Genomic DNA, 16,211 nt, shown 5'->3' on the forward strand with positions numbered 1-16,211 from the left:
GCCCATGCACATGAAAGAAAGTAATTGGGGCATCCTGGTGTACTTTGCTTTTTTTTTTAAAGGGCTTAAGTTGCCATTGGTTCATCCTACTATTTTTAGAGTCGTCTTAATAAGCAGGATTTTCAGCTTGATGGAGATCTCTGCCGGTAGCCCAGTTACCCAGTGTTTCTGTTTTACGAAGGAGTTTTAAAAAGAATAGCTACAATAGCAGGCGTGGGACTTGGCCTTGTTCCAAAAAATCAGTAGAAAAATGCACCCTCTGCAATCTATCGGCCACGTTTCCTGAACATACTTATTGCAATGAATGACACCCCACAGTGTGCTGGAAGAATTTCCTAGCAGCCTGGACTTATTGTCTGTAGCAGCTCAGAGAACATACATCTCTGCAGGCAGGGGAAACTACCAGTGGATTCAATTAGACTACCATGAAAAGATTACAAGTGATTTTCTCCTGTTTTATATACCAATCTGTCTTTACTGGAAAACGCACTGGGCCTATGACTTGTTTTGCACTTTGGCTGTGCTTCCCACATCCAACAATTTGCCAGCCAGTGCCCTGTGGTGCAATCTCATGTGAAGTGGGTGGTGCCACTCATGTAGATCTTGCCCACCCATGGAGGAAGGAGAGATTCCCATGATCCACCTATGTATGTGTTTATTTCACACACATTCCCAACAGCATGGAATAGCAACCCTGGGAAGTAACTGTAGGCCAAGTGGGGAAATTCCTGGAGATTTTGGGGGGTGGAGTCTGGGGAGACCAGGGTTTGAGGAGGGGAGAGACCTCAGCAGTGTATTAATCACCTTCTAAAACAGCCATTTTCTCCAGGGGAATTGATCTCCAAGGCCTGGAGATCACTTGTAATTCCAGGAGATCTCCAGCCACCACCTGGAGGTTGGAAACCCTACTGTAGAGCTTCAGGTAGCAAGCCAGGCCCCTTGATTTAGGGTTGCTCCATTAATCTGTTTTCAGCACTGAGGGTTGTGTCTTTGACTACGTGGTGTTTTACTGAAGACAAGCCCTTCTAGCACATGCAAAATGCTCTCAACCCGTCTTTGAGTACCTCTCCCACCAACGATTTTGCAGGCCCTTTTGACACGAGATCTGTCAGCTATAATATGTCGGGTTACCAACTCCAGCTTGGAAAATTCCTGGAGATTTGGGGGCACTGCCTGGAGGAGGTGGAGTCTGGGGAGGGGAGGGAGATCAGTGGAATGTGAAGCTATAGACTCTGCCCTCCAAAGCTCCCATTTCCTCCAGGGATGCTGATCTCTCTAATCCAGAGATCAGTTGCAGTTTCAGTAGATCTCCAGTTTGCACCTTGATCCATGGGAGAAAGGGGAAGGGGATAAATATAGAAAATGCACGGTTTTAGTATCACACCAGATACACACGGAGCTCAGGTTTTCTAGCACCTTTAGCAGTTAATGTTCAGGCACGTAGTTGAATCAAAGATCTTTGGCTTGACAAGCAAAGGTATTCCCTTGCTTGCTTGACTACTCAGAAGTAGAGATGGGCACGAACAGAAAAAAAATGAATATGATGTTTGTTGTTCGTTGCCATCCATGAACAGGGACTCATGAAGAACCACGAACATGGCCCTGTTCATGAACATGTTCATTTTTCGTTGTTCGTGGGGGGCAGCAGGCCCTCCTCCAGCCATCAAGATCCCTACCACACCACTCCCAGAAACCTGACTTGAGTAGGCACCAGGAAATGTACTAATAATAAATAATAGCTTGGCCCCAGAGCCTGGCAGCAGCACTGGAACCGGAAGGAGTAGATCCCTACCGCACCACTCCCAGAAACCTTACCTGAGCAGACAGCAGGAAAGGTATCAGTAATAAATAATAGCTTGGCCCAGAGCCTGGCAGCAGCCCTGGAACTTGAAGGGGTAGATCCCTATCCCACCACACAAAGAAAATTCAAGCTCCAATGCACTCTCGCTATCAAAATGCCAACAGCAACTGTCTCTCCCTCACTGTCTGCAAAACCAGAGCTGGGAGCCCCCCTCCCCCCTGCTCTTTGCTTCCTTGTAACAAATTTGGAATGCCGTACTTGGAAGGAAGACCTGCCTATCAAGCTCAATTGGGCTTAGATTGGGGTTTCCAGGGCAACAGCAGGAGTTCATACAGAGTTCAGGCAGTCCCTGCCTCCGGTTGCCAAGGGAATTGATTGCAGGTGCCAGATTGTCTGGCGCAACGAACAGCAACGAACGAGGCTTGCAACGGCCACCTGTTAGTTTAGAATGGGGCCTAACGAACAGCTTGTTTGCAAACAGCAGATTGGGCTGTTCATGGCTTTTTTTTGGTTCGTATTGCTGATCATGCCCATCTCTGCTCAGAGGTTGTCCATATATAAAGGGATGGTTTCTGTCTGTAACATCCAGCGATTACTGATGTGTAAATGGGCCATTAGAAATCCCACCGGTAGAGCTTGACTAGTGCCATGTTATCTCAGACATGCCTTCCAACAAAGCCATATTATAAGGCTGACCAACCTCCAAGAGGAGGCAGGGATTCTCTCAGAATTACAACTGCTCTTCAGACTACAGAGATCTTTCCCCTTGGAGAATATGGCAGCTTCAGAGGGCTGACTCTAGGATGCACCACAGATTCTATTTGAAATACCTGCTGAAATTCCCTTCTCCTTAGGCATTGCCCCCAATTCTCCAGGAATTGTCCAGGCCAGAGTTGGCAACCTTAAATACAAGACTGCAACGCTTATGCTATACATGTAAGCTAGCTATGCACTACCAGAGCGGAGGCTGCTTGAGGGCCTTATTATATAAGGTATGTTTGTCAACCTCTAGGCAGGGCCTGAAGATCTCCGGGAATTAAAACCAGTTGCTGGACCACAGAGATTAGGTCCCCTGAAGAAAATGGCTGCTTGGGAGGGTGGAATTTATGGCATTATATCCCACTGAGATCCCTCCTCAGGCCCCACCCCAAATCTCCAGGAATTTCCCTCACCTAGAGCTGGTAACCCTAACAAGAGACATGTAATGTCTCGCGGGGAAGGCGGACTATAAATCTAAACAACAACAACAATGCAACTCGAGTCAAGGCTAATCTAATCTACATTACACGTCTCCTTAGAATACAGTCCATACAAGGTTTATTGCTTTGGGAAAGATCCAGAGGAGTTAGCCATGTTAATATGTAGTAGCAAAATAGTAAAGTGTCCAGTAGCTCCTTTAAGACTAACCAACTTGATTGTAGCATAAGCTTTCAAGAGCCACAGCTCTCTTCGTCAGATCTGACAAAGAGAAAGCTTATGCTACAATCAAGTTGGTTAGTCTTAAAGGTGCTACTGGACTCCTTTACTATTTTGCCTTGGGAAGGAAATTGATACTCTTTATTAAAGAAATCCTTACTCTAATAGCAACAGCCAGCTAGTTAGCTAGAATGCTGGTCTAATTCAAGGATGGACAGAGATTCAGAGAACACATGTTGGTTGCTCCCTTGAAAATTAAAGAGAGAGAACAAAGAAGTGGCCAGAAGGAAAAATGTCGCTGAGAATAGCGGTCTGAGATCAAAGTGACAGCAGCAGAACAAACAAAGGCAGGGATACAGTTTGGCCTGTCTATCTTACTAGTTTTACTGCAGCGTCTTAAATACTGGTGTGCTTGATGCAAATAGATTTTGGAGGTGAAGGACAGCACCGCTAGGTTTCCCAGCACTACCTTGACAAAAGCTAGGAGATTATAGGGGCAATGTCTGGAGAGGATGAAGTTTGGTGAGGATTTGATGTCATTTCCTGGCGATGTTCTAGGCTGCATCCCCTAGTTTCTTTACCATAAAGACTAGGGGAAATTCCTAGGGAATCACTATGTAGAGGCCATTTTTTTCTTCTGCTCCTCAATTCCTTGGGGGTAGAAAATTGGGGTTGGAGGCTGGCAATTCCCCACCACTGGTGGGCAAACAGGAGGCCTACTTCCAACAACACTTAAAGCTAAATGACATGTTCCATATAGTTTCTCCCACGAGGACAAATGCAGCAGGAAAGAGCAAATTTGAACCTAAATAGCAGGCAGGGAAAGTACCAACCAGTCCCCACCTCCCTTCTATGCTCATCCGCAGACACCAACAGCTGCTTTGCAGTAGAAGAATCTAAGAGCGCATAGTGTTGACACTAAGACAGTCCAGTGGACCATCAGGCATGGGACTCTACTCTGAGTAGCAGCATATCCCTAGAGTCGCAAGCAAGGATTCTCCATTCTACCAGCTCAGAACCTTTGGTCTGGCATTGCCGGGAATTGAAATGGCAACCTTCTATGTGCCAAGCAGGCGCTCTCCGGTTGAGCCACAACACTTCTCTGTAGCTCACTGGTCCAACCAACAGAGTATTGTCTTCTCTGGCGGCATCTCTCCAATGCCCCATGAAGAGAAACATCTTGCTTGACTCATGCTAAGATCCTTATGTGAGAAATGCTGAAGACGGACCCTGGAGCCTTCGGAATGCAAATCATGTGCTATGGCCCCTTCCCAAAACCTCCACAGCCAGCGTAGCATTTCAGTTACCAAATGCATGGGAAAGTCTGGTGATCTGACCAAGTAAAGCTGCACAGGAGCTCTGGAATACTGTGGTGTTAAATGTGTGTGTGTAGCTCTGAATCCAGGCAGTCACAACTCTGCTACATAACAGGAATCTGGCAGCAAGAGAAAGCCCCGTGATTGTCTCCTGCTGCCCAGACATCATAACAAAACACTGGCTAGGCTGAGCACATGCCCTATTCATTGAGTTCTGAAAGTCGCTATTGTGATCCAGCGCATGAGATCTCAGCATGCGGCAAATGCCAAGAGACAAAAGCTTTTTTTCACCCCCCCCTCCCTTCTAAACAATGTTCCTAAAGGTGAGATGTTAACAGCAGGGCTGAAAAGAACAGCTCCTTTGCAACAGAAATTAATTGAGCAAGAAATTCCTTGCTCCACCATCGGCTGGAGGGAGACAAGAGCTCCAAGGAGAGTGCGGGAAGGATTTGAACGAAGGAATGTTGCTTTTGAGGGTGTATTTCTTTTATCCCACTCTTCTGCAAGGCTGGTTCCAAGTTAATTCTCCCGTTCCCCGCCAAGCACACTGTCATACTCCTCCGCTCCATCTGTCCTCCCACATGATTAAAAAATATAAACATACCAACACAGTAACTTGATAGAAAACATGAGAGGGGAGGGTAAGATTTATCCGGATGGTGGGGAAAAGAAGGCCAATGAAATTATAGGAGAGGGAGGAAATAAGAGCTGTTTCCAGGAAGACGTTCCTCCTCCTGGAATCTCGATCTCAGAGATCCCTTGGACACAATGATCTCCCATTTCCGGGAGAAATAATTACCTTGAAGGAGTGTAGCCCAAGCCTCATATAAAGAGCTGTCTCTTTCGGGAGCCTCTGGGACAACTTCCCACTTGGTGGAGCATATAGGCCAAGCACCTCTGTTCAAAAGTGGTCTGGGATTTGGGTCTCAGCATGCCAATTTCCGACGCTAGCACTACAGTACTACTTCTAGGTCACATCTGTGTAACCTTACAGAACTGTCCGGAGAAGGGCGCTTTTGACTCCCGAAAACTTATTCTCTGAAAATCTTGTTGGTCTCCAAGGTGTCACTGGAGTCAAATCCTGCTGCTTACAGAACCTCCAGATCCTCTTTACCAGAGGCAAAGCTAGGATGAGAGAAACATCACAAGTAGCAATTCTCACCCCCCCCCCCTTTGACACTGAACGCAAAAATATGGGTTGGGTCCAACTAGCTTTTCCCCCGATCCAGAGTTTCCTTTGACCGTGGAAAAAAGTTATGCAGGAACCATGTACAAAAGCCACATGGGTGAGGGGATGTCTTGAGGAGAATTGGGGACAGTTGAGCAAAAAGGATGCAGACACATGTGCGCACACAGACGTACAGACACCCCCCCCCTACCCCTCCATGGCAACTAAAAACACATCAGTTACAGCTCTAAACTGTTAACTATCAAATAGCTTTTGCTGCTCTGTGGCCCAAAGCTTTTTACCTTTTCCATCTCATCTCAATTTTATCCTCCTTTTGGGTGCCACAGACTGCCCTTTTGTGCGTAGATTACAGTGGATTTAATCTGTGTCAAGCATGGCTCTTACATCAGAGTTTTGAAGATCTGCTTTCTCCAGCCTTGCCAACATCTTTTTACCTTGTCTTTTCAAAGAGAATTTGATTTTTAATTTTAAAATTAACCAGCTTAGGTTCCCTGCCAGGCCAATGTCCCTCTGAGATGGAACAAAGATCCATCTTTGGGCAGAGCCCAGAAATAGCATTGCATAGGTTATGTTTGCAAGAGTTAATTTGCAATGGTTATTTCAAATACGCTACATACTGACCTTTGCTTGACTTTAGCTGCAGCTGTCCCTATTGATTGGGTTCTTATTAAGAGCAGACCACAGATACTAGGGTAGGTAGCCTAGAATATCTCCAGGAAGTGACGCTGATATGCAAAGGAACCTTGCTATTTACCAGATCCCACTTGGTTACACGGCCACCAGAGCAAGATGGGACCATCCATCAGAATGATTCAATTGTGACAACAAGAGCTTTTGTATGTTCATCAGTTACAGGATAACAAAAGGGATGGGCAAATAAGCATAGATGAACCTACACTATTGGCTTGATTTATGAGAATGAACAAAGGCAAAGAACACAGTATAAAATAGGAACATAATACATAATCTAAAACATGAGTTGCACTTGCCAGAGCATCAAAGCATGACTTCTAACAGCTGTAACAGCAACAAGAGGCAATTACTTTTTCTAATAAAGATAAACCATCCTTCACAGTTTGCTGCACAAGAGGCAACATTAGTATTGGATACAGAATTCAAGACCCTCAGAATCTCTGTTTTCTTCTTTAAAGACTTGATCAAGGGCAGCAAATACAATTTAGGAACATTTTCTCCTGGCCAGGTAGTATCTGCAGCTAGCTTCTCATAGGCCGTGACGGAACCAAGTGCAGCATTTCATGAAAGGGCAGCAGTCTTACTGGTGCCTTAGAATAGGTGCCCAATTTGCACATGTTCTGAGCTCTTCACTTTGTGAAATAATGAGATCACTCTCAACCTCGGATTGTACTTCCAAAAAGTTGTGCCTGGTTGATAAACGCAGTTGGATAAAGCCATTCTCAGAAAGAAACATTCCATCTCTCAGAACTGGTAACAACCAGGCTTATAAGACAGGACAGACACAGACCATTGCAAAGTTACAAATTTATTTTTTTTGAAATAAATACAAATAATTCATTAATAAACTTTCCCCAAATAGACAGGTTTAACCTCTCAATTACAGCCCGCATTCCTGCTTGCTTACAAACCACCACGAAAAATATCTAAGCTGTCGTTTCAAAAGTAGGCAATTCACCTATTGCAAGAGTTCACCTCTCTGGAACTATCCAAAATATATTCAGGTGCTGGATGCTTTACATGAGCGATACCTGAAATTAGCTATGTTAACAATTGTGATGTAGCAAAAGATAAAAAGCCAGTGGCAGGATCTAGAACTTCCATCTAGACTGTAAATCTGTTGGGTTGCCCATTGCTTCCCAAAATACAGTTCTTCAGATATCAGGAGGATAGCTTTAGATTACAGAATCAGTGACTCTCTCTACATTTGCAATCATTAAATTTATCTCCACTGTAGTCTCGCATCTCCCTACCTCAAACAATATGGAACAGGTTTTTGCCTAGCAGCAGGTAAATCTCAGTAATGAATTTTTAGGCCTGATCAATGCGGCAGCTGAATGCAGCATACTTCCACCATTATACAAGTTTTCCACCTTCTAAGCTTATTTACTGCTGGCTTTGATTAGATAATCCTGTATTTGTTACATCTGCCAAAAAACTTCAAGCAGGAGAGATCAAAGAACGCAACCAGCAGGGTTCCCCCACCTGCTACTCCTCACTGCCAAGCTCTATTATCCAAAGTGGTATCATGATGCCAATGAGCTTCGCTGCCCCCCAAAAGCCCTTTGAGATGCAAGAAAGACAGACATGAACAGCAGTATGTTTCTCAAAACTTTGAATCTCGCTTTCAGGTGGACAAGCAGCTTTAAAGCTCTAAAAAAGGGGGAACACTGCAACAAGATGTCAGGTAACAAGAAATAAAAGGCTTAAGATTTTGTTTGCCCGGACGTTGCATTACGTTCCCTATATTAATACAGGAAAATTGGCCCTGTATACTACTCAAAGAGGCCAAAACGCACAGTATCATTTGATTATTTAAATATGTACAGATTTGAGTAATTCCAGCTTCAACAGGAGGCTGTAACTTATTTTGTAAGGAAAAAAAGTCTCCCATCACGCCAGAGCAAAGTTTCAGCCCAAATGGGGCAACTTTTTTCAACGTCAAATTCAGGAAGAAGGTATAATATCTGGTTTGAAGACCCAGCCACGTGTGTTAGCTTTTTCACTGGCTAAGTTTTAAAGAAATCTACAATTAGTTGGAGGAAAGAATAGCAGCAACCTCTGTCAGGGAAACAGAGCAACTGAGATGTTTGTTTTATTGGTCCCTATTGAACTCTGAAAGGGGAACAGAGCCGTGATACAGAAAATGCTTCAGGTTTAATATCAAATATCACGATGCTCAGTGGGCGGCAGTCAGGTCTCGATTACAACTGCAGCACGTTTCATTTAACAGGAAACCTCCATTGACTTGGGGCTCGGTTGTTCGGTGTTGTTTGCTGAGTTAGGAGTGAGCTCAATCCGGGCATCTGGGTGAGGGCGGTTCCGGGCATCATCACCAGTATGGGATCTGTTCCTCTCTCCCTCACCAGTATGGGATCTGCTTCTGGCTCCATCACCAGTGTGGGACCTACTTCTGGCTCCATCACCAGTGTGGGACCTGCTCCGGCCTCCTTCCAAGGAGGCAACGCTGGAACCAGAAGCTGTTCGGGATCTCATCAGTCTGGTCATGCTTGCAGAAGGCACTGCAAGGAAAATGCATGCGTTAGAGAGATGCTGGCCATGACAAGAGACCAATATTATTTTAATTATAATTTACGTAGACTGATCATCACTGCACAAGATCAAAACCAAAGCAGAGTTCAAAAGGTATAGTTGAAGAGGACAGCTAGCAACAGCTCAGCAATATTTAGAAGGACCATGAGATGTGCACACATGAATCACATGGAAGCGGGCAGCACAATCCTGAGGCCTGCTTGGCTGGCAGCAGCCGCACACCCCCATAACTGTGGCATCGCTAGTCCACTCCCCAAGAACTTTGACGGAAGTGTTGTGCCAGCAGCTGAGCCCAGCAAGGCTGCCGGCAAGAGCACCCACCCTGCTGTTCCCCTGGCAACCCTGCCAGCATCCCCCAATGGCTGTGCCACACCCAGAGAGCAAAGGTGCAGCCAATGGGAGGCGCAAACCTCACTGCCCGCCAACACCACCATCCCAGCCACGGCGCCTGCAGTCCCATGACACTGTGCCGGCATTGCATGGCCTGCTGGACAGGCATGGCAATCTCTGAACCATGAGGCCATTCTGCCACACAGAAGGCTGTCCTAGGGTGGCCTGTCTGCACCTATCCCCGATGGCCGTGGATGGCAGAGCCAGTCCACTGCACTGCAGTGGCTGCGCACTGGCGGAGGGCCTGTGTGTACCCGCGCGTGTGTTGGGATAATGCCAGCATAAATCTGGGATATGCTGGTGTAACCTCCAGGCCAGCTCCCAGAGTGCTTTCGGCTCCCTCTCTCAGGATTACTCTGTAAAAGACTGAAGGAAAGGGGCAAGTATATTAAGGAGCAGGACCTGATAAGCAGGTGGAGGAAATGCATAGTTGAAAAAAGGAAGTCTCAAAAATAACTCCCAGGATACAAGAAGAAAAATGTCTACAGCACGTGATGAATACATACAGGAGCCATGAAAACAATGGGGCAAGAGGGCCAGAAAGGTCAAAAAAGTGGCGTGGGCTGAATTTCAGGTTTAGAAGGTAATGGTATTTACCTCCTAGACCAGATTTCAATAGTAAGACTGGAATAAAATACTGACAATCTGATAAGCACCTTCTATGACCCCAAACAGCAGTTTCCAATCACTTCACTCCCTCTCATAGTTTTAAACTGTAAATTGTTTCAAGGCCCTCCCTTCCTGCACTCTAATGTATCAACAATGGTGTATTTATAAATAATTTATTGGCTTGTGTTTCACATTCTAGATTCAGAGCCGAATTTGCAACTTAACCTAACAATTCTGCATGGCAAACTACTCAAAATCTACTACTATTAGTTTACATCAAGCATGTACTTACTGTATCCCATTCCCTGTATAAAGTACTTGAAAGCTTCTGCAAGTTTTGCAGGCTGTAAAACAAAGTATAATGTTTGAAAATCATCAGGGCCACAAAATTCTTAATGTTTATATTTAATGCTGAACATGGTTTGTTAAATCTACAGATGAGGGCCATGTACAGAGAAATCTTTTTACAATCAGGGAAGAACCCCCAGGGTTGCAAAAAATCCTAACAGGAAAAATGCTGGCACTGGTTTAAAAACCTATACATTTTAAACCACATGATATCGCACCACCAGCTACCATCTTGGGAGTCGGCAGGCAAACATTAAGATGCTTTGGTGTGTGTGTGTGTGTGTGGGGGGAAACTATGAAAAGCAAAGGTAGCCAGGGAAGGCCAGTGCTGATGACCACTGGTAGTGTTTTGGCTGCTGCCTCTGTCCCCCCCTTCCCCTCCATCACTAGGAGGGAAAGAGAAGGGTGGCCAGGGAAGCTGGGCATTAGCAGCACCTGACGAAGGCTTAGACTATAAATAGCATATACCCTGGTATATGCTACAAATCTTGTTGGTCTTTAAGTTGCTACTGGATGCAAATCTTGCTGTTCTTATGTCTTGAAACTGGAAGATATTAATTGGGCCTTTCAAACTGAGTTTTCAAAAAAAAAAAAAAGCACAAGCAAGCTGCCTTAGATTAGGAAATGCAATGTGTGCTGCATGCCCCTCCACGGAGGAGATTGTACTGCATCTAAGACCATCGTTTAGCAGGAGCTACTACCTTAGTATTTCAGTTCTGAGAATTTAGTAGAAGGTGCCAACAGAGGTTGCATCTTGCAGGTGCTTCAATGCAATCTTTTATGGTAAAGCTACTGTACTTGGATTCAACCCAGCATCACAAGGTTTTATTAATAGATGGGAGTGAATCCATTATTTAACACAGGTAGATAAAGCTATACCAGGTGCCCACAATGGCTTCAGCCAAATGTTACCTGAGAAACTTGAGGAAGGCCACCACAGTCAGCCATCTGCAAAGAGAAAAAACAGCAAAAATGGGGTTTGTGCATTCGTTAAAGGCTCCAAATTTTGTTACGCTCATCTAAAGTTTACTGTCAAGGCACACTGACAAGAGAACGGAACTCCTGCAATTACACTACTCATAGCCTTGTGCTGTGATGTCTGACAATGACTGCACACAAAGCAAGAGAGTCGCACTACATGAATCTAAGGAAGTGGTATCTAGTCTGCTAAAACTTATGCGGGAATAAAAACCCGTTAATCTAAACATGTTAATCTAAATTGAAATAATGTTCCTACTTATGGTGAATTTATCATGTTGTACAGCAGCATACAAAATCTTTGCTGAATGCTACCGAAAGCCATAATAGGTATACGGGTAACAACCATGAGCAAATACAAGAAGAACTCTTCTGGTATTTTAAAAAAATAGTGAATTGCGGAATCGACTTTCATAGACTAGCTTCTACTTCACCAGATACATGAAGTGTACAGTCAACTGAAACATTTGATCAAGTGGCCTATAGTCCACAAAAAACTTAACACCACAATAAATCTGTTGGTATTTCAGATACTGCAAGATTCTTGCTGCTTATGAACAGAAGTCAAAAGGCTCGATTAGTCCAATGAGCCTGTGGTTAGGAGATGCAAGCTGAGCATTCTTGGCCCTTGTAAAGGCAGCCATGTGGACTATCTTCTAGTTTGGACTGCTCAATTAAATCATCTCCTTTCCCTTTATTAGGAGAGATCTTTCTCAAAGATTGGAACTAGACTAGTAGGTAACTCCCGCTTCCGCTCCAGAGCCAGCTATTACTATTGCTGCTGTGAGCCAGAAGAGAACTCTGCAAACACTTAGCTTGCCATGAGCAAACTGTCAAGTAGCAGAATGTCACCAAAAGGAGACGTTAAGATTCCTGCCTTCATAGACTTAATGCAGATGCATCTTCTCATTATCTTGGGGTGGGGGTGGGGGTGGGAAAGAGATGAACTGTTGCACTTAGTCATATGACCTCCTGATACTAACCCCTGCCAGGATTAACATGCATTATGGAATGAGTTTCTAAATGTAGCCATGGCAGCATTATCTTTTGACCCCTAACTATCCCTCGAATTCTAGAGGATGTACAAAATGTAGGTCAGCAGCACTGGACAACAGTAGAGCAAAGCAGGAAGGAGACATAAGGAGCAGCTTCTCATCATGTGGCTTTCACGGCCTTCGCTTTCCCACCCAGCATAGCCCCTGCCGAAGGGGAAGACCGCGCATTTGTATCACTGTGTCCAAATCCTCTGTCTGATTTCACAAAAGGCTTTATTCTCCACAACAGCCAAATGTTCTTTGGCTTATGTTTTATTACCTTTAAGAGCGTAGTCTTCGTTGGGTCCAATTTTGCATTGCAGTCAACCTGGTTGGAGGGAAAGAAAGAGTTAAGCTCCGCTCATCAGTAAAAGCTCTTCAGGCAGCCTGTCTGCAATTGCAACCTCTCTCAGAGTCTCTCTACACAAGACATCTTACATGGGGATGCTCAAGTGGAAGATTTTACATTTGTTCTCCCATTGTGGACACATATGCCCTGCCAGGGAGACAGAGGACACTTGAACATAAGACCACACAGAAAGTCAGTCACTTAAGCGTCCCCACGTAAGAAGTCTTGTGTAGAGAGACTCTCAGATTCTCAGAGCGTAAGACCCTCCAAGTCAGCCCTTCACCGTCAAACAATGAATCAGTGCATATTTCAGAATGCTACGTATTAAACTCCTGAACCACAGAATTTGGAATTTTCTTGGAACAAAACTTCAGCCTTGCTGCCCTGCATCTCTCTCTGCTTCAATGAGAGCGTTTTGACAAGCTTGCATCCTAATTTGTATGAATGCAGCAACACTCCCCAAAAGGAATTTCCTCAACTTTTAAGGGCTGTGAACCACGTCCCTCTGATTCCGCTCTCATAGTCAGTGGAATGCTGGGAAGAGCATGGGGAGGAACCTGAAGAGGGATGGGGAAAATTGCTGAAAAATGCCACCCAGTTCTGCAGGCATAAGTGCCTTCTGCAGGTGTAAAAGGAGGTTAGGATCCACATCATCGTCTCCACAGCCTTCACCCGGGAGGACAGATTTGTTAGAGTGCACACATTGCTGTTAGGGACATTTTGCACATGTGTTTTCTCCCAACACAGAGGTTTCTTTCCAATGCAAGTCTCCAGGATGTGCCTAGCATGGTGCAGTGGACTAGAAAGACAGGGGTTCACTCTCAACCTTGAAGCTAACCATTAGCTTAGTCATCACCATTTCTTAGTGTTGAGAGAAGGATCTTATTGGGGGAAGCACTGGATAAAATTCATACAATATTTAACACAAATTCATTAAACATACAAGCATATGAAACTAACAAGCTGCCAGACCAGCCACATTCTAGATGCATTTACTAATTTGGTCATTGAAAATTGTTCTTTTAACACCCATCCCTAAAACTCAAAGCAACCAAAGCATGGAAGCTCTTCATATTAAAGATCCCATGATAATTTTAGTTCACATACTTTAGTGAGTGGCAATGATTTGTATTAGGTTTGCAGAAACACACAATGTGTTAAATGTCCCTGAGAGACATCCATTAGTTGGGCACTGCTGACTGGAGAGCAACAGAACTGTGTGTTCCCCTCCTCCTCATGCACATTTTGGTGTCCAGTCATAGAAAAAATCATCCTGCTCTTTTGTGCAGCTATTGATTCTCAGGGCCTAACCACAGAAATGCAAGCACAAGTGGAGTATCTGCTGTAGACAAGCCATTATGGCCCAGCCTGCATTTCGCTATCTGCAAAAGTGGCTCTGTAAGAACAAACGATTCAGAGCAAGCAGAGCAAACTGCTTCTTAATTCCGGCTTAATTTTTTATGAGTGGCCAATGTGAAGCAAACGTTTATCAAACTGACTACACTTACCACAGCATCAACCGCAGGAGAACTGTCCCCAACCACCAACAGCGAAGGGCACCTAACGGAAAATAAATAAAGTACTAAAACAGCAATAACTTCTATAATTAACTCCTACGGTTTTAATGCTTTTAAGGAAGTGGTCAGAACAATCACTGAAGTCTTCCAGCTGCCTGCTGAGCAACCCAAAACCAGACTTGCAGCATCACTCAGAGCCAAGCTACAAGTGACGCCTGACACAGGTTGGACACGTGTCGGCTTCCCTCAAGTTTTGATGGGAAATGTAGGCATCCTGGTCTTGCAGCTGTAATGGAGAGCCAAGCTGTAAAACCAGGACGCCTACATTTCCCATCAAAACTCGAGGGAAGCTGACAAGCGTCCAACCTGTGTCAGGCATCACTTGTAGCTTGGCTCTCACAAACTGAACTGGCTGCTTACTGACAAATGGCCACTTCATTTCAATTGCAGATCGATGATACACACATCCAGAAATACTGGAAACTTAATACCAGAATACAACACCAATGAAGAGCTTTGTGCGAGTCCAGTTATCATGTAAAGGGATCCCGTGGCCTGCTGTAATAATTTACATCATGACACACAATATATGAGATAGTAAAATCAGGGCAGAATTGATACATACTGGTTTCTGGATGTGTGGGTTTATTGCAAAAATGTGTATTATAGACCACTGAAGAAAGCCCTTGGGCTGAAACATGTATGGTTTTGTGTTGGTCATTTGACATGTTTTATCAGCTGTGTTTGGAAAATGTTACTGCTTATCTCAAGTTTTCCTATGTTGCTTGACATTCAGGCCCTTTGTTTTTAATTTTATTATTGTATGCACTGCATAATAAATATTTATTTTGAATATATTTTAATGGTTATAGCTTGACCCTTGTAGCATGTACCATATAATGCATTTTGAGACCTTTGGGCCGTCTTCCTAAGCTATAGCTGTCTTACAGGCACCCTCATAGGGGAAAATCAGCATTGCTTCTGATACAAGACATTATATTGCATAGATGGAGCTGTTTTGCTGGCGACTAGTCAGAGGGGCGAGTTTTGAAGCAGGCAGGGTGACTAGGTTACATCACAGTCAATTTAAGCTTTAAATACTGCTTATACCTTTTTTATTTATACTTTTATTTAACTTCATTTATACCCCTTCATTTCTCCCCAATGGGAACCTAAAGTGTTTACATCCTTCTCTTCTTCTCCATTTTATTCTCATACCTACCCTGTGGGATTGGTCCAAGGTCACCCACTGAGCTTCTGTGGCAGAGTGGGGATCCCATCTGGGGTCTCCCAGATATTAGTGGGACACTAACCACTACAGAGCACCAGCCACCTTCCTACATAATAGACAGCAGGCAGGCAAAACCATAGAATTTCAAGACTGATATTGGTGGCTTCACTATCACTAAGAGGCACCTACACAGCTCTCAAGAATAGAAATGGACATGAACCAGAAAAAAAAATGAACTGTGCGGTTCGTGGTTCATCACATTTCACAAACCATGAACTTTCACGAACCTGCCCCAGTTCGCAAACCGGTTCATTTGATTCATGAAAACGTCACATCCAGGTCAGCAAATCGTCACTTCCAGGCCAGCAGAAGGTCTGCAAGAAGTCCATCCTCTGTTGCCTAGGAAACTGAGTGATCGGCGCCAGGCTGTCTGCAGTGATGAACCAAAAAACGAACCAAACGAACCAGCCTAAAGTTTGTGGCAGTTCATCAGAAATGGGCTCTGACAAACCGCCAGTTCGGGAACCAGGAACCGGCCTGGTTCATCACGAACTTTGGTTCGTTTTTTGGTTCATGCTCATCTCTACTTAGGAACAGAAGCCAATATGGAGCTTCAATAGATGAGCCCTGCTGCTGGTTCAGGGATAAGCATTTGGCATATCCTCTTTCCCTGCCCATGTCTGCAACTGTTAAGGTAAAAAAGCTTTCTTAGTAGATGAGCCCTGCCACTGGTAGCAGCCAACAGCCAGTCTGGATTTCTTGCAGTACAGATGATTTCGCAACAGAT

The 16,211-nt window shown here is 44.5% G+C and overlaps 1 protein-coding gene across 1 annotated transcript in view; it reads right to left on the minus strand.

Annotated features, from left to right (window-relative positions):
• Nucleotides 1–7,207: 7,207 nt before the first annotated feature.
• Nucleotides 7,208–16,211, minus strand: part of NDRG1 (N-myc downstream regulated 1) — a 46,152-nt gene continuing 37,148 nt past the window's right edge. The window contains exons 12-16 of the mRNA XM_054984384.1: nucleotides 14,185–14,236; nucleotides 12,608–12,655; nucleotides 11,228–11,263; nucleotides 10,260–10,311; nucleotides 7,208–8,937 (exon numbers count right to left, since the gene is read on the minus strand). Coding sequence (XP_054840359.1) covers nucleotides 8,642–8,937; nucleotides 10,260–10,311; nucleotides 11,228–11,263; nucleotides 12,608–12,655; nucleotides 14,185–14,236 — 484 coding nt within the window. The 3' untranslated portion in view covers nucleotides 7,208–8,641. The remainder of the gene's footprint in view (nucleotides 8,938–10,259; nucleotides 10,312–11,227; nucleotides 11,264–12,607; nucleotides 12,656–14,184; nucleotides 14,237–16,211) is intronic.

This window comes from Eublepharis macularius, chromosome 7 (genome assembly GCF_028583425.1).
Source record: "Eublepharis macularius isolate TG4126 chromosome 7, MPM_Emac_v1.0, whole genome shotgun sequence".
NCBI classification, from domain to species: Eukaryota; Metazoa; Chordata; class Lepidosauria; order Squamata; family Eublepharidae; genus Eublepharis; species Eublepharis macularius.